This window comes from Odontesthes bonariensis, chromosome 9, assembly GCF_027942865.1.
Source record: "Odontesthes bonariensis isolate fOdoBon6 chromosome 9, fOdoBon6.hap1, whole genome shotgun sequence".
Lineage (NCBI taxonomy): Eukaryota > Metazoa > Chordata > Actinopteri > Atheriniformes > Atherinopsidae > Odontesthes > Odontesthes bonariensis.
This window is the reverse complement of record NC_134514.1, coordinates 10,840,007-10,858,318: the sequence shown is the minus strand read 5'-3', so window position 1 is coordinate 10,858,318 and position 18,312 is coordinate 10,840,007. Positions and strand designations below refer to the sequence as shown.

At 40.3% G+C, this 18,312-nt stretch overlaps 2 protein-coding genes across 7 annotated transcripts in view; both read left to right on the top strand.

Annotated features, from left to right (window-relative positions):
* frya (furry homolog a (Drosophila)) overlaps positions 1-2,154 on the top strand; it is a 47,909-nt gene extending 45,755 nt beyond the window's left edge. For all 6 annotated transcript variants that reach the window (XM_075473103.1, XM_075473100.1, XM_075473099.1 and 3 more), the window contains 3 exons: positions 239-349; positions 453-658; positions 759-2,154. In XM_075473103.1, coding sequence (XP_075329218.1) covers positions 239-349; positions 453-658; positions 759-1,017 — 576 coding nt within the window. In that variant the 3' untranslated portion in view covers positions 1,018-2,154. The remainder of the gene's footprint in view (positions 1-238; positions 350-452; positions 659-758) is intronic.
* Positions 2,155-2,801: 647 nt separating this feature from the next.
* Positions 2,802-17,742, top strand: brca2 (BRCA2 DNA repair associated). The gene is made up of 27 exons (XM_075473098.1): positions 2,802-2,890; positions 3,239-3,337; positions 3,596-3,829; positions 3,934-3,985; positions 4,297-4,349; positions 4,447-4,475; positions 4,598-4,709; positions 4,790-4,845; positions 4,997-5,081; positions 5,439-6,044; positions 6,190-11,490; positions 11,740-11,838; positions 11,919-11,988; positions 12,078-12,535; positions 12,643-12,833; positions 12,964-13,151; positions 13,249-13,419; positions 13,887-14,259; positions 14,340-14,495; positions 14,675-14,822; positions 14,892-15,004; positions 15,095-15,290; positions 15,393-15,559; positions 15,676-15,814; positions 15,893-16,149; positions 17,056-17,199; positions 17,282-17,742. The coding sequence occupies exons 2-27, from the start codon at positions 3,283-3,285 to the stop codon at positions 17,636-17,638; spliced, it is 9,810 nt and encodes a 3,269-aa protein (XP_075329213.1). The 5' UTR covers positions 2,802-2,890; positions 3,239-3,282; the 3' UTR covers positions 17,639-17,742.
* The last annotated feature ends 570 nt before the right edge of the window (positions 17,743-18,312 follow it).

Sequence of the window (18,312 nt, the reverse complement as noted above, 5' to 3'; positions counted from 1 at the left end):
CCTTGTAACATGTTTGCTTGGTAGCAAATGGAATCTCTGGCTGTAAGTTTGATATGGCTTGTTGAATTTCTTCTTCCACTATAAAGGCAACTTTATAATTATTTCATAGTTATAAAATGTATTGTTTTATATACATTTTCATCTAAATCATTACTTCATACATCATCATTATTAGTGGTGATTTTGTAGCTTGTGATTGACCAAATGCTAACTCAGAAATCTTTGCTCTTACTTCTAGCAACTGGAGCTTTGTCAAAGACTTTACAAACTCCACTTTCAGTTGTTGCTGCTTTTTCAGTCCTACTGTAAGCTGATTGAACAGGTCCATACGATAAGCTCCATTCCAGAGGTAGATCTATCTGCATTTTATTATTCCTTATTTTTTAAGCTATGACACCCCCTGTCTAATATGTGTCCATCTTGATTCATTTTCTACCTCTTTCAACATTCAGCTCACAAATATGTCCAGAGAGCTAAATGAGTTGAAGAGCAACCTGAGGGTAGCAGCGGCCTCAGTGACGAATGATGAGGTTGCTTCCTGTGAGAGCTCCTGCTCTGAGTCCATCTTCAACTCCTCTGAGGCTGCGGTGCAGGCCATCTTAGAGGGTTTAAAGAATAATGAGTTTCCAACAGCCATCCACTACATTCGTCAGTGCAGGTCTGAAAAGCAAAGCATTTCTTTCCATTTTCATTATGTTGATAAATATCACCCTTAGTCTGCTAATTCTAATTCTAATGTTTTTTTTTTCCTTTTGCAGAACAACGTGGCCTAATGACATCTTTGGCAGCCACTCTGAAGATGAGGTTCAAACACTGTTGAACATATACTTTAGGCATCAAACGTTGGGTCAGACAGGAACATTTGCACTGGTGGGCTCAAAGCAGGACCTCACAGAAATCTCTGTCAAGCTGATGGAACTTAATGGAGAGACTCGGGACATGATACGAAGAGCCCAGGGATACAGAGCTATCACAGCTTTTCTTCCAGACTCCAAGGTTTCAGGCTCAACTCTCTGATGGGGGTCTGTCAGACTGTGACACTTAACTACACAGCACCTTATGTCTCTTATTGTCTGGGGCAGCTGCTATCATTTCAGTTATTAATAAGAACTCTGTGCTCTTCTGGGAATAACTAAAACCTTATTTCCTCTTCTTTCTCAGAGTACATCTGAATGTCGTAAACTTAGATCTTCAGATGTGCAGCAGTACTGTGGTTCTTACAGAGATCAGTGACTTTACTGTTGTAACAAAGTTAGTATTTACCCTAACCCTTGCACTAATAACAAAAACCGCCACAAAGCAGCCACTTGCTACTGAGGTCAACAACTGTCCCATTTAACAAACAACATACCAAAGCTAAGTCATTCTATTTTAGTTGTATTGTTTAACTGTCAAGGGAAAATGTGCAATCCTTCAATGAAGTGGAAGATCTTTTCTGGCTCCTGAAAGAATGTATTTGCATATCATGACATTGAAAAACACTGTTCGTATAGAAAAAGGGAGGCGTCATTTCTTGGTTAAAGGATTGGGTCCTTTGTGTGTGTTTGTGCGTGGGTGTCAGGGTGTTTTGAGTGTGCTTGAATGTGTGAATTGAGGTCTGATGACCATAGATTGAACTATTGATTCTGATTTGTATAAGTGGTCAATGTTCAACTACTCTGACATGCTGCAAATCTACTGTAATGTCTCAATTCTACATGCTGCTGTGTGGGTTGTTACTTATGACATCTTACTGTACCTTTTAACTGTGCAGCTTTTTTGCAAATTGGTAAATTATTTATATTTTAAGCAAGAGAAAAAACATACTTTTATCAGACTAGATTTATAGAAAATGAAGAGATTCTTTCACCTGTTTAACTTGCCAAGCTTGCAAATTCTATGTACTATAAAATAAATAGAAACGTTTGTGAACAAATATAGAAACTATTTAACTGATTCATTGTACATAATGAAATCGGGGCTTTGCATGACTCATAAGACTGTATTTTTATGAAGTTAAACTTTGAGCTGTATGCAGAATGAGTATTTACATATTTGTAAAGCTTCAACAAGAGCAAGCATAGCCTCTCGCCTTGTAAATACTTCTGCCTTGACAATGTATTTTAGTGTTCTGTAAACTTATGTAACAATAAAACTGACATTTGTTAACTGATGGTTCATCTTGAATTTTTTTTGCAACTCAAATAATAATTATTTTTCACTCCATTCATTTTGTAATCACCCAGTTTTGTGCCAAAAAACGTCCCCATGTGGGGCCTAAATGCAACATTCTTTCTCTGTTGGATCAGCTGGAGGGAATCTCTAGTTTGACTGGTTACCCAAGGAGTGCTTTTCCATTGTGATTGGCTCCTTGACATAGGGGCATCAAACAGATGATACTAAAATAATGTAATAAATAAATTGAAGCACTAATATTTGCTTCTTAAACTCCACCACATTTAATCGGACAATGAAAAACATTCACTTCACATTATAAATATATGTATATAGCTATAATCTTTTTAATTATTAACCTGTATACTTATAACATGGATGAAAGCTACATAAATGAACCAATCGTACATCCAATGAAATCAATTTTAGAGTTGCTGGTTCTGTGTATCATTGTATAATCCATGATAACAGTCTGATAACATTATCTCATCCTTATTCAATCAACTGAAAACGTGACGTGGCCGTTCAACATTATTCGAGTCTCTTAATTTGAAGCTCATGCTACTTCCGGAATGCGGCGCGCGAGATTTGTGTTTTCCTGCGAGGAGCTAGCAAGCTGAGTGGTAGTTTTAACCACTTTCCTTTAGTTTCATTTCATAGTTTTGTTGTATGTTGTCAGCGTTTTGTTACGAGTTGTATCGCGACATGAGAGTTAACTCTGTTATACGTCGTCATGGTAAGTTTGAGACTTCAAAACTAGATCTACTTTTGTCGCGTGGCTTATTTTTGATAATGATTAGCAGACAGTTAGTTCACCGTGTTTTAATAGCTTTGGTAGCCAGCTGTTTTACTGTCTGTGGCTGCAAACTACACGTTTGGTAACGTTTCCTACTCGATAATACGGTTTAAACAGCTTCACTACCGAGATATATGTCTGCTAATGTAGTTAGTTGGCTGTTATTTTCGTAGTAGTGTGATGGGAGGCTGCTCGTCGTGGAGAATGTGCCTCAACGTTAATCTCGAAACTAACTAGTTTATTGACGCTGTTTACTTTACTTAAATTATTGACGCTTTTTCTTCTCAGGTGTGCTCTATAACAAACTCTAGGCATCACTTAAGTCACTTCAAATGGATTTACCCTCAAAAAACATGTACGACGTATTCAAAGATGACATCTGGAAAGGTAAGACGTGAACTTTTAAATGTAAAAAAGCTCTGACGTTGATCATGAGCTCACATAAATGTAATAAAGCCTAAATACCTGCTAAATCCGTGACCATTGTGAGGTGCTTGTTTTATTATCTCCAAACAACTTGAAAGCTGCATTTACAGTCACTGAATGACACGTTTTCTGTCATAGCATAGCATAGCATGTCATGTGTGTTAAGGGTTGTGCACTCGGCTATAGTCTGTCATCTGTTTATGATCAATTATTTTTTAGAGCTGGGACCACTGGACCCAAACTGGTTTGAGGTCCTGACGACACAAACTACGGTTCATCAGGGAAATGTCTCCGATCAAGAATACACGTGCACTTACCAAGAGGGACATTTCAAAACCCCTCTAGAAAAAACTTCAGTGGACAGTCAGCTGTTTTCAACGCCCAAAGTTTTCAGACACAGTCGTATTTTGTCACCTGAAACGGAGGATGAGCAGTCATTCACAAATGCTAACGGTAATGATTGGCTGTTGATGTGTTTGGGCCTCAAAAGTTTATTTAAAACTTGAGCTTATTTGAGCTTATGGTTAAAAACAATATTCCTCTGTGTTACCTCTCAGATAAAGGAACATTACCGTGGACAGCAGCAGACAGTCCCTGTATACTTCGGGGGTGAGTAAAAACAATACAACAAATGATCAGTTTTGTAAAATATCCTTAGTTCATAGTTCTTCATTTTATCAACGTTAATGTTTATCTTAAGAGGTTTCTCATAATGCATGATTGCCATCATTCTGGCAGATATATAGTCAGATGTAGCTACTTAATTAATGCAGAAACTAGAGATACTTAAGAATTGTGCTTTGGGGAAACATCTATAAGTTCAAAATGAAAACCCTTTCCTTCATACTGTAGATAGCCTGAATGTTCATGCCAGTGTTCCTACAATAATGATCACTTTTGGCTGTTTTTGGTCTTTTCAGGGTCCCAGGTGTGAAATGTGGCAGTATCCAGCCTCAAAATGAGGATAGTTTTGGTGAGTTGAATTGTATCTGTACTTCATCTGTATTATTTACGTATGTGGTCAAGATTTAATCATTTGTGGTTCATTTTTTTGCCTCTGTTCTGTATAGATTTACTCAATACTCCAAACAAATCCCCGGTAAGTAGATTTAATCTAACGCTGATGTTATTTTTCTCTTAGAAAAGCAATTATTTGAATGTGGAGTAGTGAATCCTGTTAGGTTTATACTATTTTTTTTTATTGTTTTATCAATGATGCAGGTCAGCTATGCCAAGCATATTTCGGAAAGTCTTGGTGCACAGATTAACCCTGACATTTCATGGACCAGTTCTTTGAATACACCACCAGCAGTCCCATCCACCCTGATTTTATGTGAGTAAGTTATACATTTATAGTTGCTGAAGTCTGAATGTGTTTTGCTAAGTGATTTGTGCGTGTTTTCAATGTTACAGCTAAAACTGATGAGAGTCCCTGTCCAGTGAGTGTTACTGCGGACAGAAATGTTGTCGTGAGTACCCAGCTTGAGTTAACTAACACAGTAAAACAATGTACTGACCACTACATCATCTTACATCTTCTGATCCGAAATTGAGTACTAAATGTTTGTGTCGCATTTTCAGATTACATCTAAAACTTTTTTTTTTTCTCTTGCCTTATAGTTTGTGCGGAAGCTTTTCCCTTCTGTTTCAGAAGCATCCACAGTCGGAGTGCCGAAAAACTTGGGCATGCCTGTTGTTTCCCAAGGTACTGAGTTTACCTTTTACTGTTTGTCTATATAGCCTCCTTCACATTTGCTTTTTCGAGCCGCGTCTGATGTTTCCTTGCGCATTGTGTCACATAATGCACCTCTGAGCCAGCAAAGGAGTTAGTAACAGAGGTGAAACAATCCCTCTTGTGTGTGGACACTTCTCTGATGGACATGTGTGAATTAAGAGAAGAGGTGTCTTTTTTTTTTTTTGCGCTGATAAGATTTAATGGATGTGTGAAAGAGATATATGTATATGGAATTGGATTTTAAAGAAAGACATTAGTGTTTCAGGAGGTTTGCTAATTTTTTGGTTGCACTGGCACAAATCATGATTTTTGTTCTCTCATCAACAGGTCCTGTTTCAAGTGAAGCCCACAACTGCCCTCAGACATCACAAAACCAAAGGGAGAGTCTTTGGTCACAGAAAGTTCAAGATTCTATAAAAGATGGAGAAATTTGCAACACAGTAGCAGGTGCTCTTGATGGAGCTGAAAAGGTTCCCTCTGTGCTGTTTGCCAACAGTAGTTCAGATCTCAGAAAAGTGAAGCCTGACAGAAACAAACGGAAGCAAATTGTTCAGACAAAAGATGGCTGCAGCTCTAAAGATGTCACAACAACACCCAATGCTGCATCCAGGGAAAAGGGAACAGCTAATCTGGAACCTGGCAAATTTCCATCGTCCCCACTGAAAACTGAAGATAAAGCAATAAGCCAGTGGTCTCCATTGAGGTTATCTGAAATCCCACCTTGTACTGAGGAAAGTAAAATCTTAGCAGGACACCCACAAGGTGGCATTGATTCTCTTCAGCTTTCCAGGCCATCAGTGAAAATTTCAGACTCTGGATTTATAAGAAAAAGGAGAAAATTTGTGTACACTGTTGGGACCTTAAAACCACAAATTAAAGAAAATGAGGTTGCTGCTCAGAAGATGGATTCGTCACCAGGGATTCCAGACTCTGGTAACACATTTCTCATGCCAGTCAAATTTATAAATGTGATGATACATTTGCTATAAGATTAAAATAGTGCTTTCCTTCAATTACTAATTTATACTTTACTAATTTATCTTTTTTTTTTTTTTTTTATCACCATGTTTTCTCTTAGGACAAGAAGTAAGCGTTAAGCAGTTGGAGAAAGCATCAGATGAAGCAAACTGTTGCAGTACTGGGAAAACCGCAGTGAAAAAACTAATAAGACTTAGTGGAGAAAGTCTGCTTTACTCTGCAGAAGCCAAAATCCAGGATCTTGACATGTCACAGCTTTGCAGAGATTTTGCACAAGACTTCAGCCAAATGTCAGAGTCTGGTCAACAGACTAAAGTAGCAGAGAACACTCAGCAGAACTTCTCTCCATCAGCATGTCTCTCAGCCGTGAAACAGGCTAAGCAGAAAGCAAGGCAAGCAAACTTTCACCATAACTCAGTTGGTAGTAGTGACAGGAGACACATTTCTACAGCTAATCAGAATAGCTCCATCAATGAAGACAGTGGAAGTGACAGTGGATTCCAGTCTGCTTTTTCAAACATCGCGCATACGACTGCACTGTCCTTTGGTCCTCCTTGCTCAGAGAACACCGGTCAAAGTCGACAGTGGTCTGACTCTACAACTGATATCCACATGACCACTTCTTTTCCAGCTACAAAGGAAGGAAATGAAAAGGTACGTTTGGATGCTGAAGCTGAAACCACACTGATCGGTGGGCAGAGATCCAACCAAAGGCAGACAGTGGACCTTGGAAGAGAGAGTGAGTCCTGCATAAAGAGCACATTAACACGACAACCCAGCAGTACAGAAGGAACTGATGATAACATTGGCTGTGTTCCATTAAATGGCCTAATTCATGGCAGTCTGCCAGAGAAATCGGCACATTCTCTTCCCTCTGTCCATGCATTAGGATTCAAAACTGCTTCAAATAAAGGCATACACGTCTCCTCGGCCAACCTAGAGAGAGCCAAGCGTCTCTTTCAAGAGACTGATGATGAAAAGGCTTTTAGTGGTCAGCCCATCAAATGTGACAATGCCATTAAACCTAAAAGCAGCACGAGTAAAAGTGCAACTTGTAGCACAGACCAGCTACCTTCTTTAAGAAAAACATTAGGTTCACAGTTAACAGCTTCACAAAGAGCTGATGTGACTGAACTGTGCTCTCTCTTAGAGGAAGCAGACAGCCAGTTTGAGTTTACGCAGTTTAAAACTGCAAAACAGAAAAGGCATGGTCAAAGGGATACCACCTCTCCACAAAAAGCTGACAAAGAAGTTGACCCTGAGTTTCTTGCAGGTATTGATTTTGATGACAGCTTTAATGATGGAATATCAAACGCCACAATTCAATCCACAGACATGTCATCACCAAGCACACTGAAAAAAGGAAATTCCTCTGGACCTCCTTCCTCAGAGCGCATCTTTGAAGACGGGAGATGTTCTGTGTCGACTGAACTAGAAAATCCTCAAAGAGCTGAGCACAGTGAAGCTCGCGAGATGGAGAACAACAGTACTTTATTGCCTGTTGTTGCATTTAAGACTGCAGGAGGAAGGGTTTTGAGAGTTTCCAAAAAGTGTCTGAGCAAAGCTAGATCTTTGTTTGCCGATTTGGAGGAGAATTTGACAGATCAGAAATCACCTGGGAAACAGAAAAGTGAAACTGATACTAAAACGGAACAAAAAAGCAGTATGGATTTTAACACGTGCGAGAAGGATTTGAAGAGAATTCAGGACGGTTTTTCCAACACAGAAGACTCTGTCGGTTCCAACAAACAGGTCACCGTTGTTGAAGTTGAGGGCGATTCTGGAAGTTTTGAAAAAAGCAAAACTGACAAAGCCGTGTGTCAAAGTGGTTTCCACATGGCTAGTGGGAAACGGGTCTCTGTTTCAGTAAAATGCATGCAACAGGCAGAGGCTTTCTTCAAAGACTGTGGTGTAATGGACAGTGATGATGGCGAGTTTGATAAGAGGAGCATAAATCCTGTGCTTGAAGATGTTGGAAATAAGAAAAGCCTTTCAAAATATAAAAACATTCAGGTCAGCACATCTGAGGAACCTGCCAGTGGATGCACCAAATCAGAAAATGTAGATGCCGGACTGTTTGCACAGCTTATACAAGGATCGCATGTGGATGAAGGGGAAATGAGCAGTAATGGTACACTGGCTTTGAAAAATACAGCATCTCTCCATGAAAACCCATTTTCCACTTCAGGGCCATTTTCCTCCCTGCTGTGCACAACATCAAAGAATACTGATCCCTCTGGTGTTGATGAATTGGGCAGTGGTGATGGATTCTGTACAGCCAGCGGAAAGAAAGTGTCCGTGTCAGCTGATGCAATGAAGAGGGCTGAATGTCTTTTGAACGAAATGCATAGACCTGCGGACATAAACAGCCAGCCCAGTCAAAAAGGCAAAAAATTAGGAACGGGGCAACTTACAACCCAGGTCTTACCAACAGAACACTGTGGATTTCAGACAGCTGGTGGAAAGGGACTTTCCATTTCATTAGCAGCTTTAAAGAAAGCAAAAAATTTATTCAGCGAATGTGAAGGAGTTGAGAATAAAATCAGTGTTTCATCGCCACATTCCAAAATTCCAGCCACTCGTCCAACACTCTGTAATCGTGGATTTTTTGCAGCCAGTGGTAAAGCTGCGGCGTTTTCATCTGAGGCCTTACAGAAGGCTAAAGCTTTCTTCAGTGACATCAGTTCGAGCACCGACATGCCATCTGTTTCAGACACAAGGAGTGATAAGAAGCATAAGGATGCTCAAGAAAACTTTGAGCAAATACATTGCGGTGTCACAAATGCAGAGGGGGCAGAAGTTCGTGCGTCACAGAAAAATCTTTTAACAGCGAAGCACGTTTCGAAAGAATTGGATGATTTTGTCTTAACCAAAGCAATGCAGGAGGCAGATGCTTTCTTCAATGACTGTGAGATGGATTGTGATAATGCAGATTTGGCAAAAGATAAGAAAAGTAAAGTGCTCGTGAGTGTTGTTGGCAGCGAGGAGAAAAATCTTACAAAACTTAATCCAGATCGAGACACTCCTGAAGAGCCTGGAAATGGATGCGCTGAGGACATAGACCGACAAGTGAAACAGAAACAAGTCATTTTGCCACCACAAAAGAGTGGATTTCAGACAGCCAGTGGAAATGCAGTGGCTGTTTCATCTGAAAATCTGAAGAGAGCAAAAACCATGTTCAATGAATGTGAAGGAGATGTAGATGGAGTAGGTACAACACCACCACTATCTCAGATCCCTGCTCTGCCATTCAGGGGTGGTGGATTTCGTGCTGCCAGTGGTAAACCTGTAGAACTTTCATCTGAGGCCCTTCAGAAGGCAAAATCTCTGTTCGGTGACATCAGTTTCAGTGCAGAGATCCCAGGTGTTTCACACACAAGGAAAAGTGACAAGAAACACCACAGTGTTGGAAATACAGAGAAAAGACAATTGGGTTTCACAACTGCAGGGGGAGCTAAAGTCCATGTGTCACAGAAAAGTCTGATGAAAGCAAAGCATCTTATGAAAGAATTCAGTGATTCAGCAAAAGCAGTGCAAGAGGCAGATGCTTTCTTCAATGACTGTGAAGTGGATACTAATAACACAATGTTGTCAAAAGATGAGACGAGTAAAGCCCCTCTGAGTGAGGGCGGCAGTGAGAAAAACAATCTTATACCACTTAGTCCAGCTCAAAAGGTGGCTGAAAGCATTTCTGAAGAGCCTGGGAATGGATGCACTGAGGATGCAGATGAACAAGTTAACCAAAGAGTTGACACTTTGCCAGCAGAGAATAATGGATTTCAGACAGCCAGTGGAAAAGCAGTGGCTGTTTCATCTGAAAATTTGAAGAGGGCAAAAACCTTGTTCAATGAATGTGAAGGAGGTGTAGATGGAGTAGGTACAACACCACCACTATCTCAGATCCCTGCTCTGCCATTCAGGGGTGGTGGATTTCGTGCTGCCAGTGGTAAACCTGTAGAACTTTCATCTGAGGCCCTTCAGAAGGCAAAATCTCTGTTCGGTGACATCAGTTTCAGTGCAGAGATCCCAGGTGTTTCACACACAAGGAAAAGTGACAAGACACAACACAGTGGTGACAACACGGAGAAAAGACAACTAGGTTTCACAACTGCAGGGGGAGCTAAAGTCCGTGTGTCACAGAAAAGTCTGATGAAAGCGAAGCATCTTATGAAAGAATTCAGTGATTCAGCAAAAGCAGTACAAGACACAAATGATGTGGATGATAGCAGTGAAATGTCTGCCAATCATCTAAGTATAGCACCTATGAGTGAAAGTGGCAGCAAGAAGGAAAACCTTTCCAAACTAAGTCCAGGACAAATGAAAATCGTAAACATGTCTGGAAATCGAAGCACCGAGGACACAGACGGACAAGTTCAGAACATCGGATTTCAGACTGCTGGTGGAAAAGCAGTTGCCATTTCATCTGAAGCTCTGAAGAGGGCTGAAACCCTGTTGAGTGAATTTAAAGGAGCTGAGGATAAAATTGTTGCTTGCTTGCCACGTTCAATTTCTACTCCACCTTTCAAGAATAGTGGATTTTTTGCAGCCAGTGGAAAGCCTGTTGAATTTTCAGCTGAGGCCTTAGAGAACGTTAAAACTCTATTCAGTGACATCAGCATGAGTGCAGATATCCCATCTGCTTCAGACACAAGGACAAGGGGTGAGGATGAATGTGGTACAAATGATACAGAGAAGGTACACTGCGGTTTCAGGACTGCAAAAGGAGGAAAAGTCCACGTGTCGGAGGAAAATCTTTTAAAAGCAAAGCATGTTTTGAAAGAATTTGATGATTTGATCTTAACCCAGGCAATGCAAGACGCAGATGCTTTTTTTAAAGAATCTGCTGATGGAGAGTTGGAGCGTTCAAAAGTGAAAGATGTGAAAAGAACTTCAAATTCCAATGCTGCCACAGCTAGTGACGGAGACATCCCTGCAAGGAGAAGAGCCCCATCGGGAGTTCAGTTGTTTCCTTCTTTGCAACCAATTGATCATAGAAACAAAACGGCTGAAAGTTTAAGTGTACAAGACAAGACACTTACAGATGTGTTTAAGTGTCAAGAAGACCAAATTGTCTCACCGGTGGCGGGCAACATACATGGAAAACCTGGACAAGAAAAGTCATGCTTGTTGGAATGTGAAGTTATAAGAGCAGATAAGTCTTCAGATCTAAATTTACAGTCACTTAACCTCACTGGCTGCACAGAAAACCAACAGAAGCTTTTTGCCCAGGAGGCTCTGGACTGCACAAACGCCTTGCTTAAGGACGAAGGTCTAGGCGGCCAAAGTCTCTCGATGACTTTTGAAACTGAGCCACTGAAAGATGGCCCAAAATTCAGCAACAAATCAACAGAGGAAGAAACAGGAAGGAGGAAGAGAACATTCGGAGATTCGGATCTGACCGGTAAGCGTCTGATACGCCTCGCACATTTATGGAGTGTATGTTTTACTCAGCTTTACCCAGTGTGTCAGCTACTGTGTTAACTACTACAGCTTTATTAGATTAGTAGCAAAGAGGGGAGGAAAAATGTTTGTATTGCACATAAATCTGCATTATGAAACTCCTTAAACTTTGTATGTAAAATGTAGGACTGTTACAACCATTATTATTATATATTATTTAATATAAATGTTTCCTTGCTCTTTAATGTAGGTCAGCCTCCCTTGAAAAGACGATTATTGGAAGAATTCGACAGGACAGTTGATGGTCCACGAGGTTCAGCGCTCCACCCTGTAAAAAGTTGTCCAAATGGTAAATGACTTGCACCGTGACAGGTTATCTAAACATGCATATTTTGTCATGTACATTAAATAAGTTTGATCTTTTATAAGGTTTAATGAAAGACAGGGGAGTTTTCAAGTACAGTGTTCATCATCAGCCAAACATCACAAAGCCACACAGGTGAGTTGCTTCTGAATTTGCAGTCGTGTTTTTTGAACAGCTGATAAAATTCTTCAGCTCTTTTTCAGATATTTCTTTCTTTTCCACAGGGATGGAAAAAACTATGTGGACATGAGATTTCAAAAGACAACACAAGCACAAGGTTCAGCCCCAGGAGGCAGCGGATCGGCGCACTCCAAGATGCCTACATTTGTTCCTCCAATCTTCAAAAATACAAAGACGGAGGCTCAAAAGAATCCAGTTTTCAAAGAAAATGTAATAACACCCGTGTTTGTTCCACCATTACCAAAAAAAAGGACTTTACCACGAGAGGACTCCCCTGAACAACACGGCGAGGAGGATAAAAGCCAACATTCCTTTATAATGCAGTCTAACAGCAACTCTTATGTGCCGCCCACTAAAAAAATTCAAGGCACAGCAGATGTAAAGACTTTGGTTGACACTGAAAACAATGACATGAATAATCAAAGTGTTCCTGTGGACTGTGGATCAGTCGGTTCTGGTGCAGAGTCATCACATGTGGAGGACACATTTTCCAGAAGCAGAGGTACAGTGATGTTTTTTTTTTTTAATAAAGTCACATTATACAGAACACTTACAGTATACTGTGTATGAAAGGGCTAGAATAGTGAGACATTTATTCTCTGTTGACAGACATCTCTCAGAACCTTCAAAACATTGAGCTTGCACGGGATATGCAAGACATGAGGATCAGGAAAAAGAAGCGCCAGAACATTCGACCTTTACCAGGGAGCTTGTTTCTAACAAGAACATCGGGAGTGACGAGGATCCCCTTAAAGGTTGCAGTGAATGGAAAGCCTCCAGCGAGATACACTTCAGAACAGGCAAGGACATAACTGTCACTGGACTTTTAAGTGTTTTTTTTTTTTGTTTTTTTTATCAGTGGCAGTAATGCTACTTTTTGTTAGAAAAGACAGAAAATTCAATCTGATGTTGTTGTTGTTTTTTTTTCAGCTGTACGGATATGGAGTCCAAAGGCACGTTTCTGAGATCAGTAGTGAGAATGCCGAATCTTTTCGCTTCAATTTGCTGCACTTCATCAAACAGGAGACGTTGATAGATGAAGGTGGTGTTCAGCTTGCTGATGGGGGCTGGTTGATGCCCAGCAATGATTGGACAGCAGGAAAAGATGAATTCTTTAGGTAGAAGTAAAATAAAGCTGATATTGTCTTGTGATATTTGAGTAATCGGGTGTTTCAAGTGACAGCGTTCTCAATGCCCTGAACTTATCTTCCACAGAGCACTATGTGACACCCCAGGTGTGGATCCCAAACTGATCGGTGAGGCCTGGGTGTACAATCACTACAAATGGATTGTGTGGAAGCAGGCGTCCGTGGAAAGATCCTTTCCCGAGACAATGGGCGGCCTCTGTCTCTCCCCAGAGCAGGTTCTCCTACAGCTTAAGTACAGGTATGCAGTGATAAAGCTTACAGTAGTTTTGGTTATTTCTGTATATTTTAGTTTCTGTTCCTTTGACCTTGTTTATTCTCGTTAAAGATTTAAAAAAAAAAAAAACTACCCCCAATCTTATGTGAAAAAAATGTTGCACCTTTTTTATAATTACATCGAATATATTGGAACTGCAGTACTCCATTAACATTGAACTGCTTACCTTGTATGTATTAATTGAATTGGTTCTGACATTAATGATTATAGTCATCATGGATAAATTACTTTTACTTTTTAGCGTATTAAAATGTTCATTACATTTCCCAGATTTGTTGCTTATGGCATCAGCAATCCTGTTTGGTCTGAACAGTTTAAAATCCATGAAAATGTTTGCCTCCAGTCACATAATTCGGGAGATAATACCATGTACTCGCACTGGAAACTACTTGACTTATCCGTTAAAGCTGTCATTCTATTTCATCTATTAGATACGATATAGAAGTAGACCACAGCCGCAGGCCAGCTCTGAGGAAGATCATGGAAAGGGACGACACAGCAGTCAAGACTCTTGTTCTCTGCGTTTGCGAGATCGTCTCCAGAGGTCACTCTCCAAACAGACAGAATCGCAATGAAAGCAAGACTCCTCAAAGTGCTGATACCAAGGCGGAAGCTTCATCTGCAGTGGTTTGGCTGACAGACGGTTGGTATGCCATTAAAGCCCAGCTAGATGAGCCTTTGGCTGCCATGCTTCACAGAGGTCTACTGGCTGTTGGTGTCAAGTTGATTATCCATGGGGCCCAGCTGGTGGGATCACAAGATGCTTGCTGTCCACTGGAGGCACCAGAATCTCTCATGCTAAAGGTACATAAAGAGGGAGTCCACAAGTTGCTCTCTCTGTCCTTAAAGGAAACGCATAACAAGTATTTTATGTATGTGTTTAGATTTGTGCCAATAGTTGCAGACGTGCACGATGGGATGCTAAGCTGGGATTTCACAGAGATCCACGACCCTTCCTGCTTCCAATCTCCTGTTTGTATAGCAATGGAGGGTCAGTGGGATGTGTTGATATCATCATACTGAGAAGCTACCCCATACAGGTGGGTTGAGTCCAGCTTTAAAGGTAAAGTTCGTTAATGGTTTTTCCTTCAGGGGCAGTTAGTGTTCGGGGTGGTGAAAAAAAGAAAAACCTAATTTAGGAGACAAGCAACAGAACATAAGCTACCAGTTTTTTGTTTGTCATGAAGGGTCATGTCTGTATTTGCATTCTATTTTCCAGTGGATGGAGAGGAAACCAGATGGACATATTGTGTTCCGGTCTGCTCGAGCGGAAGAGAAGGAAGCTCGACGATACAACGGCCACAAGCAAAAGGCTATGGAGATGCTATTTGCCAAGATACAAGCTGATTTTGAAAAAGAGGACAAAGGTAGACGTTATTTCTCTTCATTCACTGCTAATTTAAATTGGACACGATTTAACAAGTTGTCATCTTTAGGGAATATCAAACCTCAGCGGAGAAGGCAAACAATTAGTCATCAGGATATTGCAAAACTGCAGGACGGAGAGGAACTGTATGAAGCAGTCGGAGATGATCTGGCTTACCTCCAGGTGGCATCAGATTTTCCTTACAGATCGTTGACTTTAATTCATTGATGAATGTTTCCTGCTCCTTACTTTTATTTATTACCTGTTTCTTAGGCTCATCTGAGTGAACAGCAGCTGGAGGCTCTTCATAGCTACAGACGTTCAGTGATGGACAAGAAGCAGGCTGAGCTGCAGGATCGATATCGCCGTGTTCTCGAGGCAGAGGACAACGAAAACAGCTGCCCCAAAAGAGATGTGACACCTGTGTGGAGACTTTGCATTACTGACTCGACGGCCCAACCTGGCTGTAGTGAGTCTTTTTTTTTTTGGTTTGTTTTTGTACTGTATCTTACTTTATCTTAATTACTTTTGTAAGTATGCACTTTTGTAAATTAATTTTTTTTAAATACAGGTTACCAGTTGAATCTTTGGCGACCTTCCTCAGATCTTCAGTCTTTATTGAAAGAAGGCTGTCGATACAAAGTCTATAACCTCGTCACTTCAGATGGAAAGAGACGCAGCAGCATTGAAACGGTTCAGCTCACAGGGACAAAGAAAACACAGTTTCAGGAGCTAAAGGTACTGCAGAAAACAAACTGTGTTTTGCACACGCGGTATGCATGTTGAATGATGTGCACATTATACAGATTAGATGATTGAAATATTTCAAACATGCAACTTAATTCATCACGTAGAGTTCCCAGGAATGGTTGGCTGCACGTTTTCAGCCAAGAGTCTCCACGGATTTTGTGAATCTTCTAAATGCAGAATTCCAGCCCCTGTGTGGAGAGGTTGATCTCACAGGATATGTGATCAGTGTCATAGATGGACAGGGTTGGTGACTTGTATTTTATTTTTTTATTGTGTTGTTTAAATTGTATACTGAATGATAATTCGTGCTTTTGGTAACAGGTTGCTCTCCTGCATTTTATTTGGCTGATGGGAAGCTGAACTTTGTGAAGGTACGCTTTTTCAGCAGCTTGTCTCAGGCTGGCCTGGAAGATGTGATCAAACCTCATGCCCTGTTGGCTCTGACTAACCTGCAGCTGAGAGGTCAGTCCATCTTTCCCACTCCTGTTGTGTATGCTGGAGATCTGACCGTCTTCTCCACAAACCCCAAAGAAGTTCATCTACAGGAATCCCTCATCCATCTGAAAAGCTTGCTCCAGGTACAGTGCTAAAATGCTTCCAAAACTGCTGACAAGGTTTAAAACCAGTTTTTTTTTTTTTCAACTTTCGTGGATGTTTTTACAGCCATGTTTTACAGCTTATGATTCACTTTTAAAGTTGCGTTAACTGCTGTTATGAAAGATATGAAATTACAAAGTTGTAGCCTGTATGAATTTTGACAGTGTGGACTTTTGAAGCACAGGCATTCATTCACGTTCCTCACTAAGGTATGAGGCCAAATTCCTCATGGAATCAGTCTGCTGTTTCACTGAACAATACATAGTAGCTAAACAAGCACCCTGAATTTGTGCTCGGCATACCAGCTACAGGTGGGATAAGTTGAAGTGTTGAAGCTTGTAATAAAAGGTTTATTTTTGGCTCCTTACCTGCAAGGGCATTATTGCACTTTACAAGCCTGTCTTTCAATAAGAGAGCTTGTGGTTTGGACTTGTGCCGTGTTGGCAGTGATGTGTTACGGTTACCAGATCGGCTCTTTTAAGATAGCTGGAGTAACAGTTTATGGAAAAGCACAAGGGTGCTTATTCAGACACGATGCTGACACATTCAGTCTCCATCAGATTAATGGGAGAGAAGTGTATGTGTGAAAGGGGCTTTATGTCAACATTTGTTTTTGTCTTAATTTCTTAATATGGACATGAATGTAAAATTGTTCATAAAGACAGAGATGCTGAAATTGTTAAGCGTTAGTGCTGACATGTATAATATTTCATACAATCGGATCCTGGAATCCTTGTTAATCCTTGTGTTTACTGACCTCAAACTTGTTGAGATGTCTGATTTTATTTTTTTTATTATTTTTTTTAATTTCATCATCTTAGTTGAGATGCAATAGGATGGTTTTAAATGTTAGAATAGCACCACTATAATTTTTTGTGTTTTTTCAGCGTCAAGAGAACTTCTTTCTCAATGCAGAAGAGAAGCTTTCACAGTTAGTCAATTCTGAAGGCCCGGGCTCCATCTCCTCTCTAGCTCTGCAACCACGAACCCCAGCCTCTACAACAGAAAGAAAACAAGACCCAAAGACAACTGTGAGTTCATGTTAACTTTGCCTATTTAGAACATTTGTTAGAACCACTTCATTCTGATTTAGAACTGAAACTTTTTATGCAGGTAACGTTTCAGAAAGGGACCAGAAGCCTCGGATCCTTCACGCCTGTCAGCAATAACCCTCCTGCAGCATCAACTTCAACAGAAAAAGACCCCAAAAGCCTGAAAAGGAGGAGAGCTCTGGATTATCTGTCTCGTGTCCCGTCTCCACCACCTCTCTCCTTTCTGGGCTCATTGGCTTCTCCGTGTGTAAAGAAGACATTCAACCCCCCTCGACGGTCTGGGACACCTAGCACTTTAAAAGCTGTACAGACTCCAATTAAAAAACCTGCTGACTCTGTGGTGGAGGATGAGTGGGTGAACGATGAGGAACTGGCTATGATTGACACACAGGCGCTGCATGTTGGAGATTCATTATAGGTGCATATGGCTTTATTTTGACAACAAAACACATATTTAAACAAAAAAAATAAAAAATTGTACAGACGAGTGAATGTGAAGATGAAGACTGTTTATAACATATATATATATATATATATATATATATATATCCTATGGTTATTTTTTTTTCGTTTCACTAAACTTATTAAAGTGGTTAAATTTGCACAGTAAAATCATGTCATCACTTCTGCAGTTGTCTCTTCGGTTCACTTGTTTGTTAAGTTCGTTAAATCTTTCACAAATTCAGAATTGTAGACCTGCAATGTAGTTCTGTGATTTTGTTTTTTTGGTTTGTACTTTCGCATTAAATGTTTTTAAGATTTTTGAGGGAACCTTTTGGCTTTATTTTTGGTCCAGGCAGTGAGAAGTTACCACTGGCCCTGTTAGCTAGTTTGATTCATGTGATTTTTAAAAACAAAATGTTTTGATTTTCTTTAGTTTGTGTCTGTAATGTTAATGTTAGAAATGTGTTCTTTTGGCAAGGACATAAACATTGACGACTGTAAATATATTTTTCAAAAGAAAAGCTTAATGCATTGTGGGAAGACTCTCTTTTAGCTAGTGTAGATGGCACCAACCGTGTATATTAATCTACCTACATTTACATTAAAATATACTGATCAGTGTTCAATGATCAAGACCTCTTCCAGTCA